Below are 27,421 nucleotides of genomic sequence, written 5' to 3' on the forward strand. Positions count from 1 at the left end.
TTTCCCGTGGAAGCTGGAAAATTCACGCTTCCCGGGAGCCTCACAAATAAATGCGGAAAAAGATAATTAAAATAATAATTCCTAAAAACCTCGAAAAATGTGAAGGACATGAAAATGTTGAATTCGGGAATAGAGGGATAAATGTTATGAAATTAATTATCAGTTTTTGCATTTTCAGTCTCTTCGCCGGAGTGCGTGTTAAATTAATTATCCTCCGTCTCTTTTTTCCAGGACTCGGGATCTCCGACCTCGACATCCTGATCTAGGGAAATTTGTAAAAGACCATCCCGAAGGATCTCCAATCTGCAAACGATGATAGCTCTCGCAATAATTGGACAGATGCCAATTAACTGTCGATTGATCGAGAGAGGAAGATGCAAGAGGGACAGAAAATGCGGTGAAAAGTCACGAATAAGACGGCGAAGAAAATCGGCAAAGTCGAAGAAGAGGAAGCGAGATATAAGACCCGGCTGTTGAATATCGACCTCGTTCGAGATACCTTCAGGATGATGACTGGTCCAGGAGTAGGAGTCCCAGGAGTTGGGATGCTGAGGACTCGAAGGAGGGACATCAGTGTCAAACCCAACAGGAGACTCGACCGGAAGTCATCCCGAGGGATGATTTACGAGAACGAGGAGCTTCGGTTGAGGACCATCAATATCAACGCCGAGGTGGAGCAAGGTAATCGAAGCTGATAACAAAATTAGCCATCTTAAAGTTTCCCTCTTAACCCTTTCAGCGCTAAGCCTCTACGGCGTAAGGGCGAAATTCATCAAGGCGTGCAAGCGATATTGGACCAAACGTCGGACGCACTTATGTGTCCATAGCGCTGAAAGGGTTAAAAAAGAATTAAAAAATGGAGATGTTCATCCCAGGATCGAAAGGAATCTCAAGTATTCTGAACAGTGGAATTCCACGTGAGAATTGAGGACAAAAAATTTAAGCGATTCATTTCAAGGATCGAAATTGATTAATAGGTGAAAATACACTCTGAACGATGATATGAATTTCATGGGTTTTCTCGTGAGAAATCATGAAATCTCAAGAATTTAACTTAAATTAGCATAAATTGAAAGCGTAGATCAGAAAAAAAAATTTTCCTTCAAAATTTCATCCTGGATCAAACTTCCCCCGGAAGTCGATGAAGTAAATTTCATGGGTTTTCTCGCGAGAAATCATGAAATAGCATAAATTGAAAGCGTAGATCAGGAAAAAAAATTTCCTTTCAAAATTTCATCCTGGATCAAACTTCCCCCGGAAGTCGATGAAGTAAATTTCATGGGTTTTCTCGCGAGAAATCATGAAATGTCAAGAATTTCACCAAAATCAGCATAAAGTGAAAGCGTAGATCATAAAAAAAATTTTCCTTTCAAAATTTCATCCTGGATCGAACTTCCCCCGGAAGTCGATGAAGTAAATTTCATGGGTTTTCTCGCGAGAAATCATGAAATTTCAAGAACTTCACCTAAATCAGCATAAATTGAAAGCGTAGACCGGAAAAAAAAATTTCCTTTCGAAATTTCATCCTGGATCGAACTTCCTCCGGAAGTCCGAGGGATCCTGGAAGTCCATCTACGAAATTTTGGGAAGTTTCCGGCGGTTAATGTGGCAAGCCTGAGTCGAGGGGTACAGAGTGCTCGGCCACAAATAGACATGCCACGATGTACTGGACCCGACATACACGAGCTACCAAGCCCGGTCAACTATTTTCGAAACCTGGTCGCCATTGCGGTTTTGTCCAGTCCCGAAGTAGCTCTCCATAGAATGCCAGCCTTTCCCTGTGCGCGATATTGCCTCGGACAATTGTTAATTACTCTGCTTTGAAACCGGAAAAAAAGGAAAACAACGAAAAAGAGGAACCGAAAAAACGCGCCCCAAAAAGCGACGCGTGGACCGATCGAATTCTTCCAAAACCATTTTTTAAATAATTTAAATAAATAAAGAAAGTAAAGTGTGACCGGACCGAAGTGAAGTTTTGGAAAGATAATGGAAGAGGGTAAAGACGCGAGGAGAATTTGAAGAGGAAAGGGTAAGACACGTGGGAATTAATTTTACTAACAGGGCACGAGCAGATTTTGTAAGAAATTAAAAAAATTCAGGAATTGAATCGAAAATTTGCTTTTTCTTACCCCTGGTGTTCAAAATGACCGCCGTAGTTCGGGACAGGGATACCAACCTGAAAAAACAATCAGGGGTTATTCAGGAAAAAAAAGAGTCGAGTCGCGATCAATTGGGAATTGCATACAAATTTCAGGATAATGTCAAATCTTTATCATTCGCATTGATTACACTAATTTGTTCGGTAGTTTATTGAGGAGGGTTTGAATTTGACGAAAAATTGTTATTCTCGAACTCGAGCCATAAGGTTCAGTTTCGCGGGTAGAAGTCACGGGAATCTCGACCAAACGCTCCACTAGGTCCCATCAGCGTGGTGTACATTTTTCCTCTTCCTCTTCTCCGACTTCCATACTTGAACATATCTCCATAAGGTCGAATTTGGCGGGCCTACGTCGTGCGAGTCTCGACCAAACGTTTCGTAAGATCTCATCAACGCAACGGGAATTATTTTATCCTCGGATCGGATTTCCCTACTACTCTTCCATAAGGTCGAGTTTGGCGTGCCTGAGTCGCGGGAATCTCGACCGAATGTCCCGCGGCCTCGTCGACGCGGTGCAAATTTTCTCTCCGGCGCTCTTCGAAGCGCAGCCGAAAGCTCGGAAGCGCGAAGGAAGCTCGTCAAGCTGTGCAAGTACAAAAGATTTAAATAGTTCCGAGATCACCGCGGATTCTGGCTCGGGGAAAGCCTCGTGGAGGGGGGAAAAGCTCTGGCGGGGGTGGAGGCGTCCTCGAGTAGTCCGTCCGAAAGCTTAAAACCAACAGCACCGGCGAGCTTTTAAAGCTCCGGGGCTCCGCGAGAAAAATCCGCCCTTTTCTCCGGTGTTATCGCGAGTCGCGGACTTTTTTATACAAGCGTCGACCTTCCCGCGATATTTCGGAGGGAAAAAAGCTCGCCGAAAGCTCGGGGAAATTATTTTCGGAGGCGCGCATTTTCCGAGAACTGACACACGCGTGGGCTGTGGCTTCAGAGAGGGAGGGAATTTTTTTTGCCATTCGCAAGCTCAAAATTTAAGCTCGAGGAGTCGAAATGATAAGTCCATACGTGTGCTTGTGTGAAAAACGAAAAAAGGGTCTATCGGAAAATTCCGGAGATTTATCAGTGCTTGAAAGCTCGGAAGCTTTGATTGACCTTCAAGAGTGAATCCAGACTTTTTAATCGGCGTGGAAAAGCCATTCGTCGCAAAATACCTCGTTTCGGAAAACTCGTGGAAAATCGTCGACGCAGAAAAGCTCGAAGGAAAAAGCGGAAGAATGCTTGATTCCGGAAATGGGCACGATGCACAGAAGGGAGAGGGACAGGACGAGGAAGAAGGGCAAGGAAAGTACGTGACGTCACAGAGAAAAAAATTTTTTTCAAAATTTCCAGCGCCTCCAAAAAAGCCCCCAAAAAATCCGAAATTTCAGGAACTCCTCGCGAATGCGCGGACTTCCTAAATATCGTTGCATTTTTATTTTTTAATCCCCGAGACCGCATTATAAATTCGAGGGCATCCCTCGGTGCAGTTTTTCCCCTCCTCGCAGGAACTCTCAATAAACCGAGACGACGAGGATAAATCAAAAAATGAAATAGAAAAAAAACAAAAAAGGCCGACGGGTCTGTCCAACGAGGGGCGCGGCAAAAATGCACTTTTTCACGAATGCACCAGCTGCCGGAAAGATATACGGCGGAATAGATGGCGGGACGTTTAAAAAGAAGCGGAAAAAGGGGGCTAGGGGAGTATAACGAAAAAGTGGAAAAAAAAAAAAGAAACCAGAAAATACGCCGACAAAATGCCGGGAAACAGTTTTTCAACGCGACTGCTCTGACACTGCCACCTGTTAAATCAACGATTCGGCGAAACCGTGAGAGCAAGGAATTTCAATTAATTTTTCTTAATATAATTAAACTCGCAAAATAAATCATTACAATAAAGTCACTCCTGTATTGTTCAATCTTAAAGAAATATTTTCACTCTAGCGATTCGGCGAAAACGCGAGAGCAAGGAATTTCAATTAATTTTTCTTAATATAATTAAACTCGCAAAATAAATCATTACAATAAAGTCACTCCTGTATTGTTCAATCTTAACGAAATTTTCTTACTCTAGCTACTAATGAATTTAAATTGATTTTAAATAGTTTTTATGAATTTTTTCTTTTAATAAAACCGGTGCTTAATTTCATTTAGACAAAGGTAATTTCGTGTAATTTCAACGGCAAAGCTTTGGCGGTGCCACATGTTATATACCGAGTATACACCGAGTTACTTCCGCAGCTTAATACATTTCCAATAAAATATTCCCCCCCTCCCCTTATCGAAAGCTCTCGATAATCGCTATCGAGCCGCTCATCGACCTCTGCAACGAAACATATAAATAACGGCTTTGGCTCTTTCGCAAAAAGTACCAGGAGACATTACCGTAATTACGAACCGAACAATTTACATCCCCATCGAGTGCGCCATCCCCTCCTCCCCTTCATGATACAATTTTATTCAATCCGAAACGAGAACCGACCCTTCGAATCGCGGAAAATATTCGACCGCGCTCGGAAATCGAATTTCGACCCTTAATCTCTTATCATGGAATTTTCCTTTATTTTTTTTTAATTTCTACAGTCCATGCGATTAAGAGGAATTTGTAATAAATTGTTCATTCTTAAGGAATTTTCTCGCTTGATCCCTTATCATGGAATTTTCCTTTTTTTTTTGTTTCTACAGTTCATGCGATTAAGAGAAATTTTAAATAAATTGTTCATTCTTAAGGAATTTTCTCGCTTGATCCCTTATCATGGAATTTTCCTTTTTTTTTTGTTTCTACAGTCCATGCGATTAAGAGAAATTTTAAATAAATTGTTCATTCTTAAGGAATTTTCTCGCTTGATCCCTTATCATGGTATCACATGTCGTTTCGGATGCAGGGAAAATTCCTCGGGAAAATTAATCACGACACCCGGGGATGTTATCAATATCTCGGAAACACTTCCGACAGTGATAAGGACGCAGAGAAATAAAAAGGGCATTTATTTCGAAACCGGAGTCGAATTTTTGAGAGCGTGGAATTTCGGATGCAGGGCAATGGGGTCGTGGAAATTCCTCGGGAAAATTAATCACGACGCCCGGGGATGTTATCAATATCTCGAAAAGACTTCCGGCAGCCAAACACATGAGCTGGGTGCAATCTATGGCAGCTTTTCGACTTTCGAGGGGGAAAAGCCAACGAGCTGCAAGGCCGGCCCGAGATATTCACGTGGTCGACGTCATCTCGAAGAATTTTCGTCGCCTCCACCTCGGGAAATCTCAGTCTTGACCCAGAACGACGGATTGCCAGGAGACCGAAAGTCGCGATATGAAAATCACTTGTCAGCAAGAAATTCTCCTCGATTCCGAATTTTTCCCGATTTTTCCTACATTTCCTCCAATCCTTCTCTAGAGACTAGTCCCGTTCAATAAATGCAACTTTTATGAATTAATTCAATTAATTAATTGGATGAAGGAATTAATGGAATTAATGGAAAGGAACAAGAATTTCAAGCTAGGAAGGAAATTAAGAAAGAGTGACAGCCTCATTTTTTAAATGAAAAAAAAAAAAAGAAAAGGAAAAACCTTATCAGCCAATGCAATTTCCGGGCGCGGAAGTCGTGATAAAAAAAAAAAAAAATCTCTCGATTGAGCGTCTCGAAAGTCGCTTTGATCAGCAGCGTCGATTCCGCGGGCGAGACAAATTGCAATATCCAGTTTTCCTCGAGTTTTCCGAGTCTGAATATTTATATCTACCGGCGACATCTTGTTTAAGAATTATTAATATCAAGAAACAACCGACATATACAGGCGAAGTTTAATGAAATGAAACATAACGAGAAAAAAAAATGAAAAGAGAGCAACCCGACATAAAAGGACGCTAATAGAGTTGCCAATCGGGAAAAGCCTCTTAGGACGTAATGACGAGTTTTCCTGCCTTATCAGACGTCGTTACGTTATCGATCCCCCTGGACAAAAGTCCCGACCGAGAGTCTCCGGATTAATTTTTCTCGGGGGAAATTTCTAAGTACATATATATACGTATATGTATTTATTTTTTTCCTCTGATCATTAACTCGTAGTTAATTATTCGCTCGTTGACTAGGGACTAATTTTAGCCCCTGGAACGATTGGCTAATATTTTTACGCCTAATCAGCCATCGGAAGCTGACCGGCCACATCAAAGAGCTATCCTATCTCGTTCAGGTTGGAAATAGAACGGAAAAACATTTCGACGCCGTCAAAATGGACGCGTAAATGGACCGTCGATATTTCCTGACGTGCCTTCGAAATCAGATATATTCGCCTGTCTACTCGCATTCGCCATCTACTCGCTCACTGCACCGGAAGGAAATCGCGGAAACACGAAAAAAAAAAAAAAGAAAAAAAACCCCCTCAAATTTAAATTTAATTTAATTTCACTGAAATTACAAAAAATCAGGAAAAAATCTTTAGACCATTTCCTCAATGTGCAATTTCTCTCCCGTGGATATAATTAAGAATTGAAAAGTGCAGGGAATTGTCAAATTCAGTTTTTCCTCAAAGAGGATGCTTCATGATTTTCCGAAGTTTCCGAAATTTTCAGGTCTCTTCGGGGAAGTATTGTTGCAATTTTTGGGATTTTGGGGAATTTCAAGGCTTCCTGGGATTCCTAGGGAAATTTCCCCTAGGGGATTAAGCGGACGGGGTCCCTAGCGCTCGACGGCGTCGCTCAGGGCCTCTAATAGGATCCCAAAATGGCGATCCGAATTTATGAACCGGCCGCCGCGAAGGGATTTAATTTATTTAAATCTCCTACTCGGCCGCGTATAAGCCGCCGCCTCTTTAATCCTGATTTAACACTTTGGCTTTTCTTGTTAACGCCGCAAGGATTAGGACGCCATGACGTCACGGAATGAGACGCCGACCGTCCATTAACGCGAGGCCGTTCATTTTGCGATTGTCTCTCGAGAGATGACTAAAATATCTGCAGAAAATTCCTTCATCTCCGAATCAGCTTCTAAGTGTTCATGGTGATTTTCATTTTTACCCCTCATGGTGAAACATCCTCGCAAGCAACAAAATGGCGACTCCACTGTTAGCCGCCCGCGGCGAGTCGGGAGAGTGATTTTAAAAAATCGTTTTCAATCAATTCCAGGCCAGAATGACATGAAAAACACTTGTAAAATTCACCTGACATCCTGAACATTTAAATAAATGACTTAAATCCCGACTTAAATCCCAAATTAGATGATAATTCTCATGTCTACCCTTCACAGTTAAATCTCCTCGCGAATACCAAGATGGCGGCTCGACCGATAGAGACTCGTGAGAATCCTTTTAAAAAAAAATCGTTTTCAATCAATTCCAGGCCAGAATGACATAAAAAACACTTGTAAAATTCACCTGGCATTCTGAACATTTAAATAAATGAGTTAAATCCCGACTTAAATCCCAAATTAGATGATAATTCTCATGTCTACCCTTCACAGTTAAATCTCCTCGCGGGTACCAAGATGGCGGCTCCACCGATAGAGAGTCGTGAGGATCCTTTTAAAAATTCTTTTTCGATCGATTCCAGGCCAGAACGACATCAAGAAGCTGCGCAGGGAGAACGAGCAGCTAAGACGCGAGATATGGAGCCTGAGAGACGAGTACGACAAGCTGGAGGAGATCCTGAAGAGTCAGAAGAGCCATGAGGGCAGCGACGACTACGAGGTCACTTCTTCCCCGCGTTTTCCGCTCTCCGTTTCTTCCCCTCGTACGTGAACCCGGAGTAGAAAAAAAAAGAAAAAATGCAAAAAAGGAGAAGGAATAACCTCCTCGGGGCGAGTAGAAGCGCGGAAACGAGGGCGGCTTCGAGGGCCTTGAAGAATGGCGTCCGCGTTTTAGGAACGAGGGTCATCCACTTCCAAGCGAGGTCGAGGGCGCTCTATTTCCGCTAGCGGGTGCACTTCCGTCCGCGGAATTTCCGCGAGACCCCCGAAGAGCAAGGAGGAAGCGGAGCGCGGAAAAAATTAGATTATTATAGGGAGAAAAAAAAAAGAACCAATCAATATGCTGGAAATTTTGGAAAAAGGTCCTCTGGCCGGGAAAATGAATTTCTCCTTGGAATTTCAGGGCCGCTACGACGACGACGACGACGACGAGGAAGAGGAGGACGGAGAAGAAGAGGACCTCTCAGAGGACGAGGATGACCAAGAGGACGAAGAAGTGGCGGAAGAGAACCGCGACGAACGATTAGAAAACGCGGAGAACCTGAAGATCTCGACGGAGAAGATGAGTGGAGGTGTTCACCGGTTGCACGTCGAGTTCGACGACCTCTCGGTGGTGGACGAAGAGGAGGAGCTGAAGAAGGAGAAGGACAGGAAGGAATCATGTACTCGAGAGAACGAAGCCAAACCTGGGGGCCCTAAGACAGACGTAAAGAGTGGGTATCGATATTTTGGTTTCGAGACTCTTCAGGGTCCTCTTCAAAGTCCTCTCCAGGGCGCTCTTCAAGGGTCCAGCAGATACCAAGAGTGCCCCTTCGTCTTCCCAAGCCCAGGAGACCCGAATTACCCGAAGGTCCACCCCGATACCGCCACATTGCTGATGACCCCCTGTTCGACACTCGCCGGAAGTCAACTAACCCCAATTCCGAGTGTGGACTCTTCAGGGTTGGGATCACTGAGTCCGATCTTCGGGTCCAACGAGCCCATCCTAGGGTACTCCCAAATTCCGATCTGCACACCTCCCGTGGGGTGGCAGAGTGCACTGACCTCGGATATTCCAGGGTCTGGTGTCGACCTTGAAGTTGGTACCAGAGTCCCAGTGACTGGTACCAATGGTTCCAGTTTTACAAACGGTTCCAATTGTACCAGTGGTTCGATTCCAGGACGACCAAAGCGTTCTCCAGCCGGAAGTGGAGGTTCCCCTTGCTTCTGGCAAGCCAGGACCTTGAGTGGAAGCGACGAGACACCCATCAGCTGGACGAATGGAACCACTGGTACCAACGTCATAAAGTCTGGATCCCCGAAAACACAGACCCAGGAATCAGGATCAAATCCCTTCTTCGGGAACGACTCCACCCAGGACATTACAGGGTCCTTATCGAGGTCCTGTTGCCACGGGACTCTTCAGCAAAGGAGGAATCTTTCGCTTCGATGCCTTGGGAATGGGCACTATTCAACTCCCAGGGATAAAGGGGAAGTCCTCAGCAAGGACTTCTGGGACCTTGACGGAGCAAGTGGACTGGAGAACGGAGGAGCCAGGAACGGGATGACGGAGAAGGACCCAGAAGAGGTGGGCAGGGATTCGAGGGACAGGCCTAGGCATTTCTTCGCACCCCTGCCCTCGAAGACTAAGAGGCACTCCCAGGACGACAGGAGCCCGGAGGATCTTCAGGGTACGGCCTTCAACACGGGAACGAGTTCCAGCAGCGACAGGACGACGTCTACCGTGGTGTCCAGGACGCACCACCAGGAGGAGAAGGGACCAGCGGACGTCTTCGTGGACGGCGGGGTCTCCGCCGAGGAGGACCCGTTCAGGGTGGACCAGAAGACCTTCCTCAGCACCGAGAACCTCCGAGTGGACGACGTGAGGGACATCTCCAGGCAGGGCTCCAACAACACCCTGGTCAAGTCCCTGTCCTGCCAGGACCTGGTCTCGGAGCAGCAGATGCTGAAGACCATCAACGGGGAGTCGCAGATGATGACGAAGAGCGACAACACCCTCGACAGCCTCTCCATCCTGGCTAAGCCATTTCGGAGCCAGCTCCACGTCACCCTGAAGAGGCCAAATCGGAGTCCCCCGAGCCCGGAAACGCCGGAGATCCCGAGTTTGCCCAGGATCGACTACAGGCTCTTCAGCAACCCTTTTTTGCGGAGCTTCGACAAGAGCTGCGAGAAGTGCTTGGCCTTTGGATGTCCCGTGACCAGGCCTTTGACTGTCCAGGTCAATGGATCTTTCGATAGGAGTGCCGATAGAGGTTATCCCAGTCCTCTGAGGAACTCTTCGGGTACTCCTGGAAGCGACTTCTGTCCAGGTCGCTTCGATGCTTCCGATCCTGGATCGTTGGCCGCCAGGGACCAAGGGGACCAGAGGACCCTGGTCCAGAAAAATCCACCTGCCTTCCAGGTAACCTCCTTCGAAGGACCCTGTCCCCAGAACCTGGTCTCTCCCTGCGACCAGGACACTCTTCGGGGTCTTTCCGCCAGCAGTCTCTTCGCACAAAACCGCAGGCTCTATCAGAACCTGCCTTTTGTTCCTCGCGCTGCGGGATTCGCACCTATCGCTTCTCCTCAAGGTATGACGTATACTGATAAAAATTCCCATTAGTGATAATAAATTCCTGGAAAAAAGAAATCCTGGCACAAAATTCCTGGAAAAAAAAAAATATCCTGGCAATATATATATCTTAGGATGGTTTTTCCTCGGCATATAAATGACTAATAATTCCATAATTCCAGGATTGCCGACGACGGTGACGAACAGGATCTACTTCGAGGGTCCTGGGACAAAAGTGCCAGCCCAGACGCAGACCTCCCTAGAAGTGGACCCCCAGGTCGAGAAAGAGTCCTCGAAACCCGGAGAAGCCGAGACACCAAGTGTCCCGAGTTCCCCGGTGACCCTGAGGAGAAGGAAGACCTCGAGAAAGGATAGGTCAGGGTCGGCAAAGGACAAGCGACCTCTCTCTCCTGCTGCCCAAAGGAGAAGAGAGAGATTGAGGAAGCAGAGCAGCGTGAATTCCACGGACGCGACCGACGAGCAGACGCCGAAGCCGTCCCTGAGGACGACCCTGAGACCGAGGAAGATGAGCGCCACGACCACGACGACCACCTCCGAGGTGCAGGAGAAAAACGAGAGCAGGTCCTCCTCCTCGGGGCAGGACTCCCCCAGGAAGGAGCAGAACAGAAGGGTGTCCTTGTACTTCGGCTCCAAGAAGAGGCCTTCCCTCACCTCCACCAGGACCCTGAGGAGCGCCAGTTTGGACTCCCCGAAGACGAAGTACCTCCTAAGAGGTGACACCCAGGAGGTCACCTCGACCAACTCCGAGGAGAGGACCAACTCCATCAGCAGCAGGGAAGTCTCCAAGGAGAGGAAGATGAGCACCGGGAGTGGAAAAGTGCCCTGGTGCGCCTGCTGGGGAAATGGGTGCATCTGACCCTGGAGATGATCTTCATGACAAAAATGATTTTTTCTTCCCAATGAAAAAAATCCCCGATTTAAAAGGGGAAAAAAAAAACAAAATCACGGTTTACGTAGGAATTTATTTAATTAAATGAACAATCGCTGATTGATGAAACGAAAAATCTTAATTATTAATGATGATCGATGGATCGAAGTGCTCGATAAGTGAACAAATGGACGAATAATTATATTAAGACGTTGATGAAGTCGCCAATGTGTGCGAATCGATGTCGAACTATTAACGAAATTATTTAATAACTCCGACCAAGGTGTTGAGGAAATCGCAGCTGTTAGTTGATACCCTAAAGTTCCTTAAATATATTTATATGTATGTTGTACGTAGGTAGATTCTGCAATTATAGAGCCCGATATCAATGATATCAAACGCCGCCCCGTGAATCAATCGCCTTAACCCTTTGCACTCGATTGTCAAGTCTGAATCTGAATAACTGTTTAATAACTATATTAACAAATTGTTAACAATCCAAGGGGGATAAATTGTTACCCAGAAACATTTTATCCAATTTTCTGATACTTTGGCGACATACCACAGAGACGCGACACGGGAACCCCCTCTGGCAAAATCAACCCCCGATTTTCCCCGCGGATGGGAAAGCGATTTTTCCACCCCGAGTCGCGAGGTTATAGGAAAATACTAATTTCCGGTCCCGGTCGACAAATACGGGGAGAGAGGTCCCTCTTCCCGTGAAATTCCCGGCTGATCCCGAAGCTCTCATCCCGGCCGTGTAAACATTACGTGCACGCGCATAATACACCACCGGGTTTACACCCCATAGGAATACCCGAGGCCACCCTCGACTCCCCCAAAACCACCCTCCCATACCCCGGGAAAAATCAAACCAATAAACCGCGATCGAATGGCATCGAATTAATTGGATCAAAATTGGGGATCAAATGATGTGTCTGGATTCCCTGGAAAAAAAAATGAAAAATAGGAAAAATGGAATTATGAAAAAAAAAAAAAATGGAAACAAAATCGACTTTCAGGGAGTACTGAATAAAATCAAGCCAATCGACCGCGAATTAAGGGCATCGAATTAATTGGATATAAATTCAGAATGAAATGATATGTAGGAATTCCGAACAAGGATTTGAAAAATGGAATTATGAAAAAAAAAATGGAAACAAAATCGACTTTCTGGGAGCACTGAATAAAATCAAGCCAATCGACCGCAAGGATTTGAAAAATGGAATTATGAAAAAAAAAAAATCACTAAAAATTCGGAGAAAAAAAATTAAAAAGAGAAAACGTCGGAGAGGAGATTCGAAAATGGGGATTTTATTAAAAGTGCCGACGCGACCCCTGACCCAGGAAGGGTGCACCGGGAGGGAAGTGCAGCTACTTACGGATGCGAAAGTGCACTTAATGGCGAAATAGGTTAGCAAAGTGGAGAGCGGAAAAGGACTGGATCGTCGTCAAAGGAAAATCGGGCAGTTTTCCCGCAGGAAGCCCGGGATATATAATAAGGCTCTTAAGCTTCCAACAAAGAGGGGCTGCAATTTTCACGAGGCGATCCCGTCACCCCTAAGTGCATCCCCTGCATTTCCAAAATATATCCCAACGAACCCAACCTCCACTTTTATAATTCCTTCCAACATCAATCTGAACTTTAAACATCCCTTATCCTTAATCTCGATATTAAACATTACTCCTATCTAATATTAATTTTCAATACCCCCTCCTTCAGTCCCCACGTCCAATGTGATTAATTTTTTATTTCACCGCTGAACATCATTTCCTTTCATTTTAAGCGTCATTCGTATTCACCCTTAATCCCAAATATTATGCTCTTAAATTTTTAAACCCCGACCTCCTTTAATTCTCCTCTAAAAACGTCACTCCCTTTTACCTTCAATTTCGACATTAAATGTTAACAAAGGGAAGGTCCAAATCTCCAGAACGAGTGAATTAGTAGCACAGGGGGTGGAAAAGAATTCCGAAGGGGGTGTCAAAGGGTTCCCCGGGAATATAATAAGACTCTTAAGCTACCGGGGGTGTAAAATGGGGGGTGCAATTTGGCCGGCGTGAACCGGGCCCCTTTTCTTCCCTTTTCCTCCCTTTTCCACCCCCATTTCGCTTTTCTCAGGACCGAAGTGCAAACGCAGTTTATGCCACGCGACGTCCCCATGAAAGCCGAGCCCGTGCAATTAAAATGTAAATTATCCCTTTTACCTCCCTTACACCCCACCGCCCCCCCTCCACGGCCACCGAAATTGCGCCCTTCATACATATATATATATATATGCGGCCACCGAGAAAAAAAAAAAAATGCCACCGAACCAGAGAAATATTTCTTTGAACGGTACCGACAAATTTCCTCAATCCGAGCACTCGAAGTATTTTAGAAATATTCGATGGAGGGGTTATAAAAATTTTAAAAAAAGAAGCGGAGAGAGGTAGGGAAAAAAGAGCTTTTCGAAATCCCCGTGGGGACGCGCATTACGGGAAGGGGGGGGTGGGAGGAGGAGGATATTCCAGGGGGATTTATTAAATTAATATCACGTAATTGGATTAAGGGACGACCGCGATCGAGCAATTACAGGAAATAATGAGAGAGCAGGGACCCAGAAGGATGGGGGAAGGGAGGTGAAAAAGGGAAACGCGAGAAAAGTGGAGGGAGAAACAAAACGGGGGGGATGGGGGAGAAAAAAAAAGTGGATAAAATGGAAAAGTGGGGAAAAATGAAAACATGGAGAAAAAAAAAAAAGATGAAGAAGGACCGGCGGTGCGAGCCGATAGAGAATTTTAACGAAGGACCCCCCGGGGACCCGCGAATCCTGCCAATCGAGAAAACTCGTCCTTATCGCCAAACGGGAAACCCTGCGAGAGGGAGAGAGAGAGAAGCATAGGGGCCGCAACGGGAGAGAGAGAGACGGCGATGGTCCCCCCACGTTTCTCGATCCTTGCCAATTAAGGCGGCATGGAAGTGCTATGTACATATCGAAACGTCAAAATGTTGATAAAACTTGGTTTATTATTTGGAACGACCCTCTCGTGTCACCTTAAAAAGGTAGAAAGGGGGGGTTTCTTAAACGGATTTCGGGGAGAAGGGGGAAAAATAAAAAAAGAAACATCGCCACGAGGGGAGGCCATTACCCCCCCGAATGACCAATAATTTATATCGAGGGAGGGATAATCGACGTCCCGGGGGTGAATCGCCCCCGGAGGACCCTAGGAATCCGGGGGAGAAAAAGTTCCGGCGTTTAAAAGCCCCAAAGGGGTAATGGACCCCGACACTTCCGATCGGAATGCACGCCACTCCCCCTGAAGCACCCCCCTTCGTACCCAAGAGAAATCGCCTTATTTCAAAAAATTTCACTCGAATAAACTGACAAGAATTATCATAATAAAAAAAAAAAACATGCATTCAATTCATTCCAGTTTAAACAAAATATCTCTCCTAATTGACGAAACATTTTCCCATTCATCGGAGCTCATTTCATTCCCCACGGTGAAATTTACACTTTACCCCATGAATTATTAAATATTAATGAAAATGGGGGTGGGGTGCAAAAAATTGTCAATTCAAGAATAGACTAAATAAATCCAGCGAAAACGGGGGGGGGGGCGGTGGTGATAAGAGGGGAAATCGTCTCTTTACTTTCGTACCCGCAAACCATTCGGGGGTAATCACCCCCGGGTTTTCGCGACCCCATCAGGGGGGGGGGGTATAAAGAGAGGGGCGAGGGGGGATTCGCGCGTCGATACGAGCGAGCGATAAATCCGCGGGGTACATTCGCAATGGCCGGTGTAATTTCCCGAAGAGACGACCCCCTCCCCCTCCCCCTCCACCCCCTCAGGGCGAGATGCAGAGAAGGCGACTTAATTGAATCGCCGAGATAAATCCACCGAGTGTCCGCAATTACCGAAATTGCAGTCCCGGTTTCTAGGGGAAAACGGAAGGGAGAGAGGAAAAAAAGAAGTTTCGCCAAACGACCGCGAAGCCGAGGAAAACGAGTAAATCGGTGGGTGATAAGAGTTTCCCGCGTATCGGGAAATTCTTCACCCCCAGGTGTGAAGAGAGAAGTGAGAAAAAACAAAAAATAGGGAGGAATTGCCGTGAGTTTCGAGAATTCGAGGGAATGTCTAGTGGGATTAGGGAGGTGTAAAAAAAAAAAAAAGGAGAAAAGGGCGGAATAAAGAGGAGTACCGAGCCGTGTAACGAGCGGCCGTAAAGACAGCAGGTGAGAATATGTCGGACGTTATGGAATTTTCCGGGGAGCCGTTTCACTGCTAATAAAAGGAAGGGAAAAGAAAAAAAAAAGAAAAAGTCGGGGTGAAGATTTATGATATCGACCTAAACCTTATTTAACAAATGACGATTTGACATCCATCGTTTCGCTCGATCCGAAGGAGCGAAAAAAAAAAATAAAAAAAATAAATAAATGAGGAAAAGGGGTGGGCCAATTTTCCTGACAATTTTTCCGGGCTAAACGTTGAAATTCCCTTGGCGTTTTTGAGCTCGGAGATCCCCGTGGGGATATCTCGGGGAGGAAATAAAATAGGGGGGGAAAAAAGGAAGGATATGTAACGAGGGCCCGTGTTACGCCGTAAAAAGCAAAGGGCGAGAGTGTCCACCCTTATACGAGTGTCCGGGGAGGCCATTATACAGGGAAGCCGTGTTTCGCCAGGGTTATTCGGTTATACGGCTGTATGGTTATACGGTTATGCGGTTATACGAGTCTCGTCCACCCGGAAACTCGGCTGTTCCATTACCGAGAGCCATTCCTCGAAACCGCAGCTCAACCCCTTCTTTTACCTTCCTCTTACGGCCGGATGTCAAAATCCCGCTCGCGATATTCAAATGATATCTAATTACGATAATCGTGAAATTAGATTGGATCGATCGTGAGATCGGTCCTAACAATTAAAATTATTCATATAAATTATGAGGATGATTTCATTAATCGTGAGATCAAGTACACCGATTATGAAATTAATCATATCAATCGAGATGATGATTTCATTAATCGCGAGATCAGCTCTACAAATTATGAAATTAATTATGTCAATCGTGATAATGATTCCATTAATCGCGAGCTCAACTCCAACAATTATGAAAATAATTATATCAATCGTGATAACGATTTCATTAATCGCGAGCTCAACTCCAACAATTATGAAATTAATTAAATCAATCGTGATGATTTCATTAATCACGAGATCAGCTCCCCCAATTACGAAATTAATTATATCAATCGAGATAATGATTTCATTAATCGCGAGCTCAACTCCAACAATTATGAAAATAATTATATCAATCGTGATAACGATTTCATTAATCGTGAGCTCAACTTCAACAATTATGAATCTAATGATATCAATCGTGATAATGATTTCATTAATCGCGAGCTCAACTCCAACAATTATGAAAATAATTATATCAATCGTGATAATGATTTCATTAATCGTGAGATCAATGCTACCAATTATTGATAAACAAATTGAACCAACCGGTGGAGAACAATCCCGGGAACGGGAGATAATTTGAACGGGCCAGTAATAATACGCGCAGGACGACAAAATAAATTTAGCCAATCCCCGCGTGAAGGGATAAATCGTTAAACTAATCGAATGAATCAGTGGCGGCGAATCCCCCGCACAAAATCGCCGGATTAACCCTCGTTAAAGAACTAAACCCGTATTTAAGTCAAGTGACGTCCACACTTGACTCGAATTAACCAATCGAGCCGAATAATGTATTACTCGTGTGTATGTCCTGCGTCATCCCAGCATCCTGCCACCAACAGATGACCAAATCTTCCCCAGGATCCCGAATCTCACTCCTGGACCCTGGATGAACCTCGTCATGAATATTAAAATCTGACCAGCAAATCCCCGACCTCCCTCGGGACCCCGTCTCTAGGTCCCTACCAAGATTCCCGAAAAGAGAAATTTCCGTCGCCCTTTAAAAAAATTCCCATCAAATTTCTATCTTAATATATAAAAATCGAAATTCGAGGTACGCCATTTATCGAATAAAAAAAAAAAACTGCCGATCAGATGTTAAAATATATTTCTGTATTTAAAGAGTACTACCTAATGAAACTTCAAAAAAAAAAAAGAGAGAAATTACCATCGCGTTTGAAAAAAAAAAATCCCATCTAATTTCTATCTTAATATATAAAAATTCATTTTCGAAAAATCCCACGGGGTGAATTATTGGACAACAATTTGCATTGCTTCCGTTTCTTTTTCTATGTATATACCATAAGGCGTAATGATAATAAAAAAGGGAGAAAAGGGTGAGGGAGCGCCCGAACGTCTCCGTTTTGCGGTGCAATCGATATAAATGCAAATCGGCAAGGATGCGACGGGGGGGTGAGGGGGGTGCCGTGAAATAAAAAAAAAAATAGCAGGAGGAAAAGAGATACCGGGGGGGAAAAAAAAAGAAAGAGAGAGGAGGGATCGCACGTATCGTCGCGTAATGGGATGCAATTTAACGGGTCACGAAAATGTCTCCGCCAGTCACCCCTTTGCTGGGGGTCGTGGGGGTTGGGGGGGGGNAGAACGTGACTGGAGGGGTGTACGGGATTTTTCTTTTTTTTACCCCTCCCCGCAGATTTTTTCCACCCGATTCCGCTTCGGGAAAAGAATTTCGTACGTCACGTTTTGAATTACGATGAAGGAAATTGAAAGAAAGAAAAAAAAATAAAAAATGGCGTCCTTGATATGAGATTTTTTTGGGGAGGAAAAGAGTACGATTCCTCCCCGGGAACCTGCCGATTCAATTATAATCTCCCCCAAAAGAGGGGGGGACACGTTTTGAATTTCGATGAAAAAAAAAAAAAAATGAAGAATAAGGGATGTTAAATTAATATGGAAAAAAAATCGAGATATTTAGAATTAAGATTTCTATTATGAGAAGTTTCGGCATCCTCGAAATTCAATGCGAATGAAATTAAATCCGCACGTTTGTCGAAATTTTTTAGGGATTGAGATTAGATATGAAATTCATCTAGAAGCGCGATTGCTCAGAATTTTGTAAAGTCGAAATATCAAAAGGGTACATTTCTTGGAATTTTTATTTATTTTTTCTCAATGTTAATTTCCAAGGTTGACGGTGATAATGGGATGTCGCAAATTGGGGTGAACCACCCCCTGCGAAGTCGCCCTCGACGTGTTACAGGCGTGACACGCGTGACACGCGTGACACGCGTTTACACGTGTCTCCCCGACATGCCACGCATTCTCCATGTACATACCTAACTACATACACACCCGTAAACAAGTACATCGCCAAGAGAGACGCCAAGTGTAATTCCATCCAAAGGAGATTGCAATTAAATCCCAAACTCCAAGAACGCTCATAATAAATTTAATATCGAGACCTCTTTATATTCCATATTTTTCAATCATACCTCCATGACTTCACGACAATCCATTTCGCATTACCTCATTGAAATAATCATCCCTTGGTACCCGAAGAAAGCATTATCGTATAATAATTAGACTCAAATAAATCGTCATAATTTTTTCTTCGCGTGAAATAATTATTCTCCGAATTAACGAGACATTTCATTAGAAATACATTTTTCTCAGTGGTAAGTAGCCCTTAAAGAAAAACAAAATAAAAATAAAGAAAAATTCACGCCCGGAATTTAATCGACCCAGGGAAAATTGCTCCGTCAGTTTGTCGGTTAGATCGGCGAGAATTTTCCCGTTTCTTTTACTTCTTTTCTTTTAAGGGGGGGAGGAAAAAAGGGGAAAACGCGAAGTAGGTGCAACAAGTAGAGAAGGATCGAAAGTGACGGCGTCGAAGCCCATCGAATGGGGTAAAAACCCCCAGAGGGCCAAGTCGGGATTAAGAGGCGACTCCAGACGACTTTCTCGGCCCCTCTCGCCCTCTTTATTCAACCCCCGGCGCCCCCGATAAGTCGCTCTCCCTTCCGCACTCGATCTTGCACCCTCGGGTGTCTTCCATTAATCCGAGCGAGTGTCGGGACCAGCTGAAACCCTCGAAGGGATGAAATTCGGTGGAAATCCCCCTCTCGAGAATTCCCCGGGACCTAGGAATTATTATATATATTTTTTTTCTTCNGAACTTCGAATATATATAAATAAAAAAAAAAAAAGGAAAAGAAAAAGGATTTCCCCCATAGAACGTCATCCTGCAGCCATTTCAATGTTTCTCCCAATTCCGGAAGTGTGGATTATCCTTGGGGAAAAAAGAAAAAAAAAATCTTTAAAGGGATCGGAGTCCTGAAGGACCTGTAGAATAATTCCCGAAGGAGAATTGGCCAATTTGCGCTCCGGTCGCAATTAGCCGGCGACACTCCCCTAGAAAATTCGATTGTCGTCCCTAAGCCAAAAGGGGGGGATAGGGGGAGGGTGGAGGGGATCCTGCCAATTTCGGAAATTCGATGTTACATCCTTCCTGGGCCGAGTTTTGGCGGGATTGCGAGTTAGGGAATAATTAGCCGTTCCAATGGGAAGTCGATCGTGGGGGAATATCTGAGGAAGTATTTATAGGGGGGGGGGGGGGAGATTAAATTTCCCGCGAATGAATTAACGCTCCCCTCCCCCTCCCCCCCATTTTCCGCGAAGAAAAGCGACATGGAAAACGTCGGATGTCTCAAACTGTTCGGATATGAAATCCAGGAATTATCCGTGGAAAATCCATGATGAACTCTCCGGAAATTTTCCGCGGAAAATTCAAGATGAACTTTACAGGAATTTTTGCGCGGAAAATTTGTCTGGAATTTTCTTCTCTTTTTTTTTTTTCCTACGCGTATTAAAGGGTTATCAGGGGTTATCGAAGGGTAGCACAGGTGCAGGGGGGGTAGAAAAGGAGATCGAAGAGTGGCGGGGGAGAAAATTGAAAATTTCCCCCCCCCCCCCGGAGCCGCGACACGAGGGACGTTAAATCCGTAGGCATACTTCAAGAGTTTCCATTTTCACGTTCTCTTCGTATTTTCCTTTTTGCCCTTTTCTACATTTTTCCCTCCACCCCGGTTTTCCGGGGAAGATCGAAGGCACACTCGAAGGAGTCCCGGGGGAGAGGAGGCGAGGTCGCGACCCCCCGCGAATCTCGGGGAGGAAATCGAGCGAGGGGAACCGGAAACCAACTCGAGTCGACTCGAGATCGACATTCGCGGATGTAAATAAAGGGGAGGAAAATCTAGACCCGCGAGGATAAAATTCCCGGATACGGATAAAGAGGAGGAAAAAAATTATACCTCGATGGGATAAAAAAAAAATGGAACGGCGAGAATCGACCTGATAAAAATAAATTCGGCATATCGATGGAAAATGTCTTCGTCAATTTTTCCGGAAAATCGAGGGGTCGGGCAGGAAAAAAAACAGCCGAAAAGCACTTTTCGACAGGAAATTGAACGACTTCGCCGCGGAGAAGGCCGGAAAATTAAATTCACCTTACCCGGGGATATGGCCTCGAGGTGGTCCCTCGGAATTTCTGACAGGAAAATCGAAGACAAATTTTCCGCGCCCCTCCGCCCCCTCCAGGCACCTATCAAAAAACTAAACCGTCCTCCGCCGAATTTTTCAAGGACCCCCCAAAATACCTACACGGTATACGAATTCGTATCGCCGCGTAGGAAAAATTTCCCATGGTCTAAGCTCGCGGGAAACCGAAGAAGAGAAAAAAAAAAATTAAGGTGCACACCACCTGAGTCTTGGACGCGCCTTAACCGCGGAGAGACAAAGGAGTCGCTAGAAGGCGCGGATAGGATCGCCGTGAGTGGGAGCGAGAGGGGAAGCGCGGGCGCCGCCTGAGAGCGAGAGAGACACGACGAGCCGAGCCGATCCCTTTAGGGCAATCTCGTTAGAGCGAAGGAACCCGAAAGCAGAGCCGATGTCACGATCCAGGCCATGTTACACAATCCGCGACCAGCCCGCATGCCCTCGCGCATGAGGACCCCGCGTTTCGCGACGTGTAACAAGGCCGTCCCGCGGGCACCGTAACGAGAGCCCGCACGCGAAGAGGTATTCCCCTCTCCCTCGCACTCGCGCGCGAGCCGTATGCCCTCTCCCCCTTCCTCTCCCTTCATGAACAAAATCCAACTTCCCCCGTGGGAAAAATGAAGAAGTCCCGAAAAATATTACAAAAAAAATATCTACGCACGGATCAGACTCAAGTAAGGGGGCTAGGCATTAAAGACGTTGTAGGGAATCAATTTTCCATTATTTTCCTTGGTACTTTTCTGCTTTATGGAAGAAAGGGGGAAATTCCACGGTAAACGCGGGGTGACAGGGAAGGGTCGGGGGCGGTGAAGAAAACGGAGAAAAAAAATTTAAAAGAGAGGGCTGCAAGGATCCTCCCCTCGCGGGGCGCTCTAATTATACGCGGGGTATTCTTGCGCAAAGCGGACGAGAATTGCCGCCACTTCCAGTTGCACACCCGAAGGTCCCTTCCAGGACGCCATTCCTGAGACGGGTCTCCCCATTCGCCGGCATGAAATAATTCTATTTCCATCCCTGGGGCATATTCATCCATAATGAATTATTCCCCCTGTATGCAGTTCCAGGGTGTCGTCGCCCCTTACCTCTAAATTCTCATTCCAGAAACGCCGCCGACACTTCGTTTCGACAATTGCCCCAAATTCTCACGTTTTTTTTTTCCACCCCTTAATTATAAAAACAATATTTCGCGCTCACGCCAGGAGAGACCTTGCAATATCTACAATTAATCGTTCCTCGCTCCAAAAGGGTACGGATAAAATTTCATTCCGAAAATTTCCCGATAATTCCTCCCCCGCGAGGGATTACAAAGATTGAGGGGAAAGAAAAAAAAAATGAGAAAATAAATTCTAAACCGGGGGAAAAAAAAAGACCTCCGCGTTTACCCCGGGAAGGTATCTTCGCGTATGGGGGATTAATGGGGGGAGAAGGAACCGCCTTCTTGAACCCTTTTTTTTATATTTTTATCACGGGGGAAATTTGCGATGCAACACGCGTATCAGCATCCAGATAGGACGGGGGGGTGGGAAGGGATGGATATTTCATGGGGATCGGGACCAGCAGATGTTCCTCTCCAATAAGGAGAGACAAGGAGAGCCTTACGGACGCCACATAAGACCGAGAGAGAGGCAACGAGGAAGAAGTCGCCATAAAAGCCCCCGATGTGGCGGAAATGTCTTTAGTTCCGCCATAAAGTATCGCATCTCTCTCGTGGGCTCGATCCCTCGATCTTGGCAAACATGACACGAAGGAAAAAAAAAAGCACCGACACTAATAAAATATAGAGGGGAGGGGGGTAATAAAAAAAGATGAAAAATGGAGAGGAATGAAAACCAGCCCCGCCGAACGCGAGATTAATATTTCCGGCCCCGTCCCGTGACCTTTCGCAAGTTTCCCCCGTAATTTCAATTCGGAATGAATTCGTCACGCCGTACACTACGGCTCCACTTCAAAGGGGTGAATTTCTGCATGAATAATGCCGAGAATCCTCCCCTCCTCTTCGATGTCCCTCTTCCTCTTTGAGCGGCTCTATCGGTACGAGTACGTGGTAATCATTATACATACGTAGAGAGAATAAATTGCGCCTTTTAAATCGGATGAAAGTGACATCAAAGTCGGAGGTGGCCTCGGTAATTGCGAAGAAGAAAAAAAAAAAGAAGGGATGGTAATAGGTGATAATCGAGGAAAAAGTGGCGAGACAATTTGGGGGTAATTCTGAGAGGGGGGAATTTAATATCTGAGGATAGGGAAGAGAGAGAGAGAGATGAATCTTTCAGATTAAGTCAGAGTAGTTTCCTTCCCACCCTCTATTTTGTACTTTCCTCCCGTCTTTTTTTCGACTCTCTCTCTATCTCTATCTCTCCACAATGGCGTGTACTCGAAATAAGGCAAGTACTTCAAAGTGCACCGTCGGGAATAATTAATATATCCCCGGCGACCAGCGGCGCGCGTCCAATAACAACACCACAGAGCACCCCCTGGGGAGGAACTAAAGGAGGGGGAAGGGAGGAGACGAAGGGGTAAGCAAAACGCACGACAAAATCATCGCCATGGAAACTGGGGTGCACAAAGAAGGGCGGCTTGCGAGAGAGCTTGGGATTTCATATCGCGACGAGTTCACGGGCACTTGGCCACGTGGGGGTGGTTTGCCACCCCTTTTCCCTCGCTGAAACCCCGTTATCGTTATTTGGGTCCCAGCGAGCTGGCTAAAGGGCTAAGGAAAATAATAGAAACCCATAGAAACGAGACACAATGCACGTTGACGATGATATTATACGAAATAGAGGGGATCGATCACCAATAATTGATTTTTTTTCTGGATTTTAAGGTGAAACTGGTAATTATTTCTGCTGGAAATTACGTGTAATTATGACGCGATGGCATGTTTATGGAATGACATGGCAAGAGTGACGATGTTATGGGAAAATCGATTTCAAAAGGAATTATTTGTTATATTAAGAGCACCCCGCGGCGTCGCTGTCTCTATGGCGACCGCGTCGGGGGGACGCGGTAACCATGGCGACCCACGTGGCCGCGGGCCACGTGGTCGGTTAACACGGCAGAATTTACTATCGAGGGGGTTCCAGTGCGTTATTGCCCTGACTTTTGGGGATGGTACATGGTTTTATCTCTTTGGATAAATCGAGGAGAAGGACCGATTAATATCCAAGGGCGTGGATTCCTCGAGTACTCGAAGAAGGCTAAGTTTTGGGGGATAAATCGGTGACTCGTTAGAAAAGGTGGTGTTAAGGGCGAGGGTGAAAGGCAGAGGTAGGGTGGCGGGTTAGCAAGGAAACCGCGAGCATTTCGCGCAATTAAAGCCGAAAGCGCTCCCTGGATGGGGTCGGCGAAATTGCGGCCGCCTTTCCCCTGGACCCGGACGCCGACGAATGCCCTGCGAGGGATAACAGCCCTCGGACAATTAGTCGCCGCTTGTGGATCGGCCAGTCGAGGGCGGAAACTTCGGCTCGCCGCGGTGGAAACGCGGCTTAAGGGCCTCGGAAACCTCCCGCGAGATCCCATCGAGGGTGCCCTAATGCCGAGTTCCCATTTCGGCGGCGTAAATCGCCGGATGAGAATCACCGGGTAAAGGGAAACAAGAAACCTGAAAAAAAAAAAAAAATCTGGAAAATTCCCTCTGGCACACATCAAACCTTCTCCATGTTTCTTTTATCCCCGTTAAAAAGGAGAACCGATGAAAACCCTGAAAACCGAGGACGATACTCGAGTGTCGAGCCTCTCAGACCTCTCTTTATCGTTTCCACGTTTCGCTGATAAAGGCCTCTCAGTCCCTCGGCTTGAGTTTCGTCTCTCTCGCTCATCTTTCCCATGCATAGCTGCATCTCTCTCCATAGCCATACGAGGGCACTCGCTCTAAATGCGTTCCGTTGATTAACTCGCCAGGGGAGCCAATGTGCGTAAAGGGGGTGGCATTGGGAGGAGGGGGGAAGTATGCAGGGAAGTATGTAGACATCCCCAGGAGGTATTCAGGTACGCGGGGAAGTATGTACCGAGTATATTCCCGTAGGGGTACCCTGGCAAGGCCGTACCCCTCCAAAGACCACCGAATTCCTCGGATTCCGGGATAATCGATCCAAGCGACACCGGAAATCGGGAAACGACACTTCCTCATCCGCCGATCGAGATCATCGAAGCTTACCGACTATCCGAGTACACGGTGAGATCATCGTGATAAAGCATGGATAGACCGATTTTTCAATTTCTTCTCTTTCTTATCTTTTTTTTTTGGAACTCCACTTTTTTCACCAAGGATTTTCATATTGACGAAAAATTGAGGGAATACGCGAACGTCGTGGAACTAGAACATTTTTTGCGATCCGCAGTGTATCAACAAAAAATGAGAAATTCTCAACTAAACGGTCAAAAAGTCGAGGAAGAAAAAAAAATCGCATTTAAGGGTGAAATCTCGAGATCTCGTCTCGGGAAAAATCTCGAATCGAACCGGTGCAAAAATCGAGGCCCCCGAGAATTCAACTTTTTCGAAAACGCAGTCACGTGCCCGGAAACCAGAGCCCGTTGATTTTAATCGCGTTTCCCCGTAGCGCGCGACAGAAATTTTAATTCTATGCAAATATCGGCCTTCCGGCCGAGCCGAGGGGAGAGGAGAGGAGGAGGATGGGTTTCCGCGACAAGCCCCCTTTTTTCGGAGAAATCGGAGTCCTCTGTGAAAGGTGAAATTTCGAAGGGGGAACAAAAAACGATAGGATGGCTTTACCGATGAAATTAATATCCATAGTCGGCGTGGAAACTGCATTTGTTAACCCGAAACCGCGAGCCCGCTGATTGCAACGTATCAATATCCCGTGTTACTTGATTAAACCCCCCCCCCCCATACAGTTCGCCTCTTTCATGGGGTTCTTGAATACACCCCCAGCACCATGGGAACCGAATAAATCCCGCAGCTCTGCCGCGAAATTGTTAAACACGTATGGGAATTTAATTTAATCTCGGCCGTGGCGTGAATGGCGAGAAACGATTCCCCCGAATCGTTAATATGAAGTGCTGATCGACGAAAAATATATATCATACGTTATAAAATAAGTACACCATGTACGAATAAGACTTCTAACGAAAAATGTTATAAAATTGTAATATATATTTTTTTTAACGGCGATTAACAAGTCAGATCGGATGCAGAGATTTATCTGGGATTATCTAATCCGGCCAAAGGGTCGATACAGAGTTTTATCATCATTTTTTTTTAACAGCGATTAAAGGTTCAGATCGGATGCAGACATTTTTTTTTAACAGCGATTAAAGGTTCAGATCGGATGTAGACATTTTTTTTTAACAGCGATTAAAGGTTCAGATCGGATGCAGAAATTTTTTTTTTAACAGCGATTAAAGGTTCAGATCGGATATAGACATTTTTTTTTAACAGCGATTAAAGGTTCAGATCGGATGCAGACATTTTTTTTTAACAGCGATTAAAGGTTCAGATCGGATGCAGACATTTTTTTTTTAACCGCGATTAAAGGTTCAGATCGGATGCAGACATTTTTTTTCAACAGTGATTAACGGTTTAGATCGAATGCAAAGATTTATCTGGGATTATCTAATTCGGCCAAAGGATCGATACAGAGTTTTATCATCTCGGACACGACTCCACCGAGAAAATGCCCTCTCCCCCGGGTTGGACGTCGAAAATAATTGGCCGAGCGGGGTTTCTCTCCTCGCAAAGCAACAACAACAACAGACCGAGGCTGTCTGCAGCTATTTCGGTGTGAATGGAGCCGCAGGCGAGCGGAGCTCGGAGCGTAACGAAGAGGACCACTCGGTCCCTCGGTTCGTCAGACAAGGTCCGCTAATTGGGATTAATTCGCGCTAATTAATTAAATCACGGAATGCCTAGCTGCCATAGACAAGTCGACGGGCGTATCCCCCCTGACACGCGTCCACCGGGCGTCGAATTGAATAATAAAAGGGCTAAAAAATATGAAAAACAATCGTACAAAAAAAAAATTCCAAATAAATTGACATACACCTTGCGATGCATTTTTCAATTTTGGCACTCATCCATCGATTCGTATAATTACCTCGTAATTGCGAGACGCGGGAAATTCAAATGGATGATAAAAAGAGGGAAGGAAAAATATCGCAAATATAAAATATAAATAATAATCTTAAATCAATCCCTCCTAATGAATATGAGCATCCCCGTAACGAGGGTACTCGTCGAATAATCCATCTTTCAAGTAACGAGTCCGGGCTTGATCATGGCCGAGTAATTTCGGGAAATTCGCGAGGGGCCTCGTCGAGTACGCCCTCCGTACGCACTCTGTACGCACTCTGTACGCACTTCGTATGCACTTCGTATGCACCGGGCTCACCTGTGCGCTCGCCTCTCGAGATCGAAGGTAAACCGCGTAAACCGGATTAATCTGACATTCCGACCTCCCTGTAATCCCGAATAAATTACACCCCCGTCGGGTTATGCCCCTCTCGGTGCTCTATTAAATGCCGAACCTGCAGCGGGGGCGTTATTAAGTGTCGAATCAATGCAAGCTCCATTAAATGTCGAACTGCAACGAGGTTTGTTAAAGGTCCGCCCGAATTACGGCCCGCCGACAAATTCCAACAAGCCCTGTTAAATATCAATTCATAATCGATTCTCACTCCCCCCCTTAAAAACCAAGCAAGAACGATAGAAAAAGAGAGAAGGGGTGGCGAAAGAAAAATCCCTTTTCCAGGAT

The 27,421-nt window shown here is 45.6% G+C and overlaps 2 protein-coding genes across 3 annotated transcripts in view; one reads left to right on the top strand and one right to left on the bottom strand.

The window, feature by feature from the left end:
- Positions 1 to 27,421, bottom strand: part of LOC105703646 (tyrosine-protein kinase transmembrane receptor Ror) — a 111,003-nt gene that overhangs the window by 79,121 nt on the left and 4,461 nt on the right. The gene's annotated exons all lie outside the window — the stretch shown is intronic.
- Positions 237 to 11,604, top strand: LOC105703647. Of its 2 annotated transcripts, none has more exons than XM_012432172.2 (4): positions 237 to 681; positions 7,677 to 7,813; positions 8,216 to 10,382; positions 10,546 to 11,604. In XM_012432172.2, exons 1-4 carry the CDS (start codon positions 507 to 509, stop codon positions 11,238 to 11,240), a joined length of 3,174 nt encoding a protein of 1,057 aa, XP_012287595.1. In that variant the 5' UTR covers positions 237 to 506; the 3' UTR covers positions 11,241 to 11,604. The 2 variants fall into 2 exon arrangements, with proteins under 2 accessions (XP_012287595.1, XP_012287596.1); XM_012432173.1 differs by lacking the exon at positions 237 to 681 and adding an exon at positions 2,869 to 3,440.

This window comes from Orussus abietinus, unplaced genomic scaffold, assembly GCF_000612105.2.
Source record: "Orussus abietinus isolate OABI.00-Male unplaced genomic scaffold, Oabi_2.0 scaffold26, whole genome shotgun sequence".
NCBI lineage: Eukaryota > Metazoa > Arthropoda > Insecta > Hymenoptera > Orussidae > Orussus > Orussus abietinus.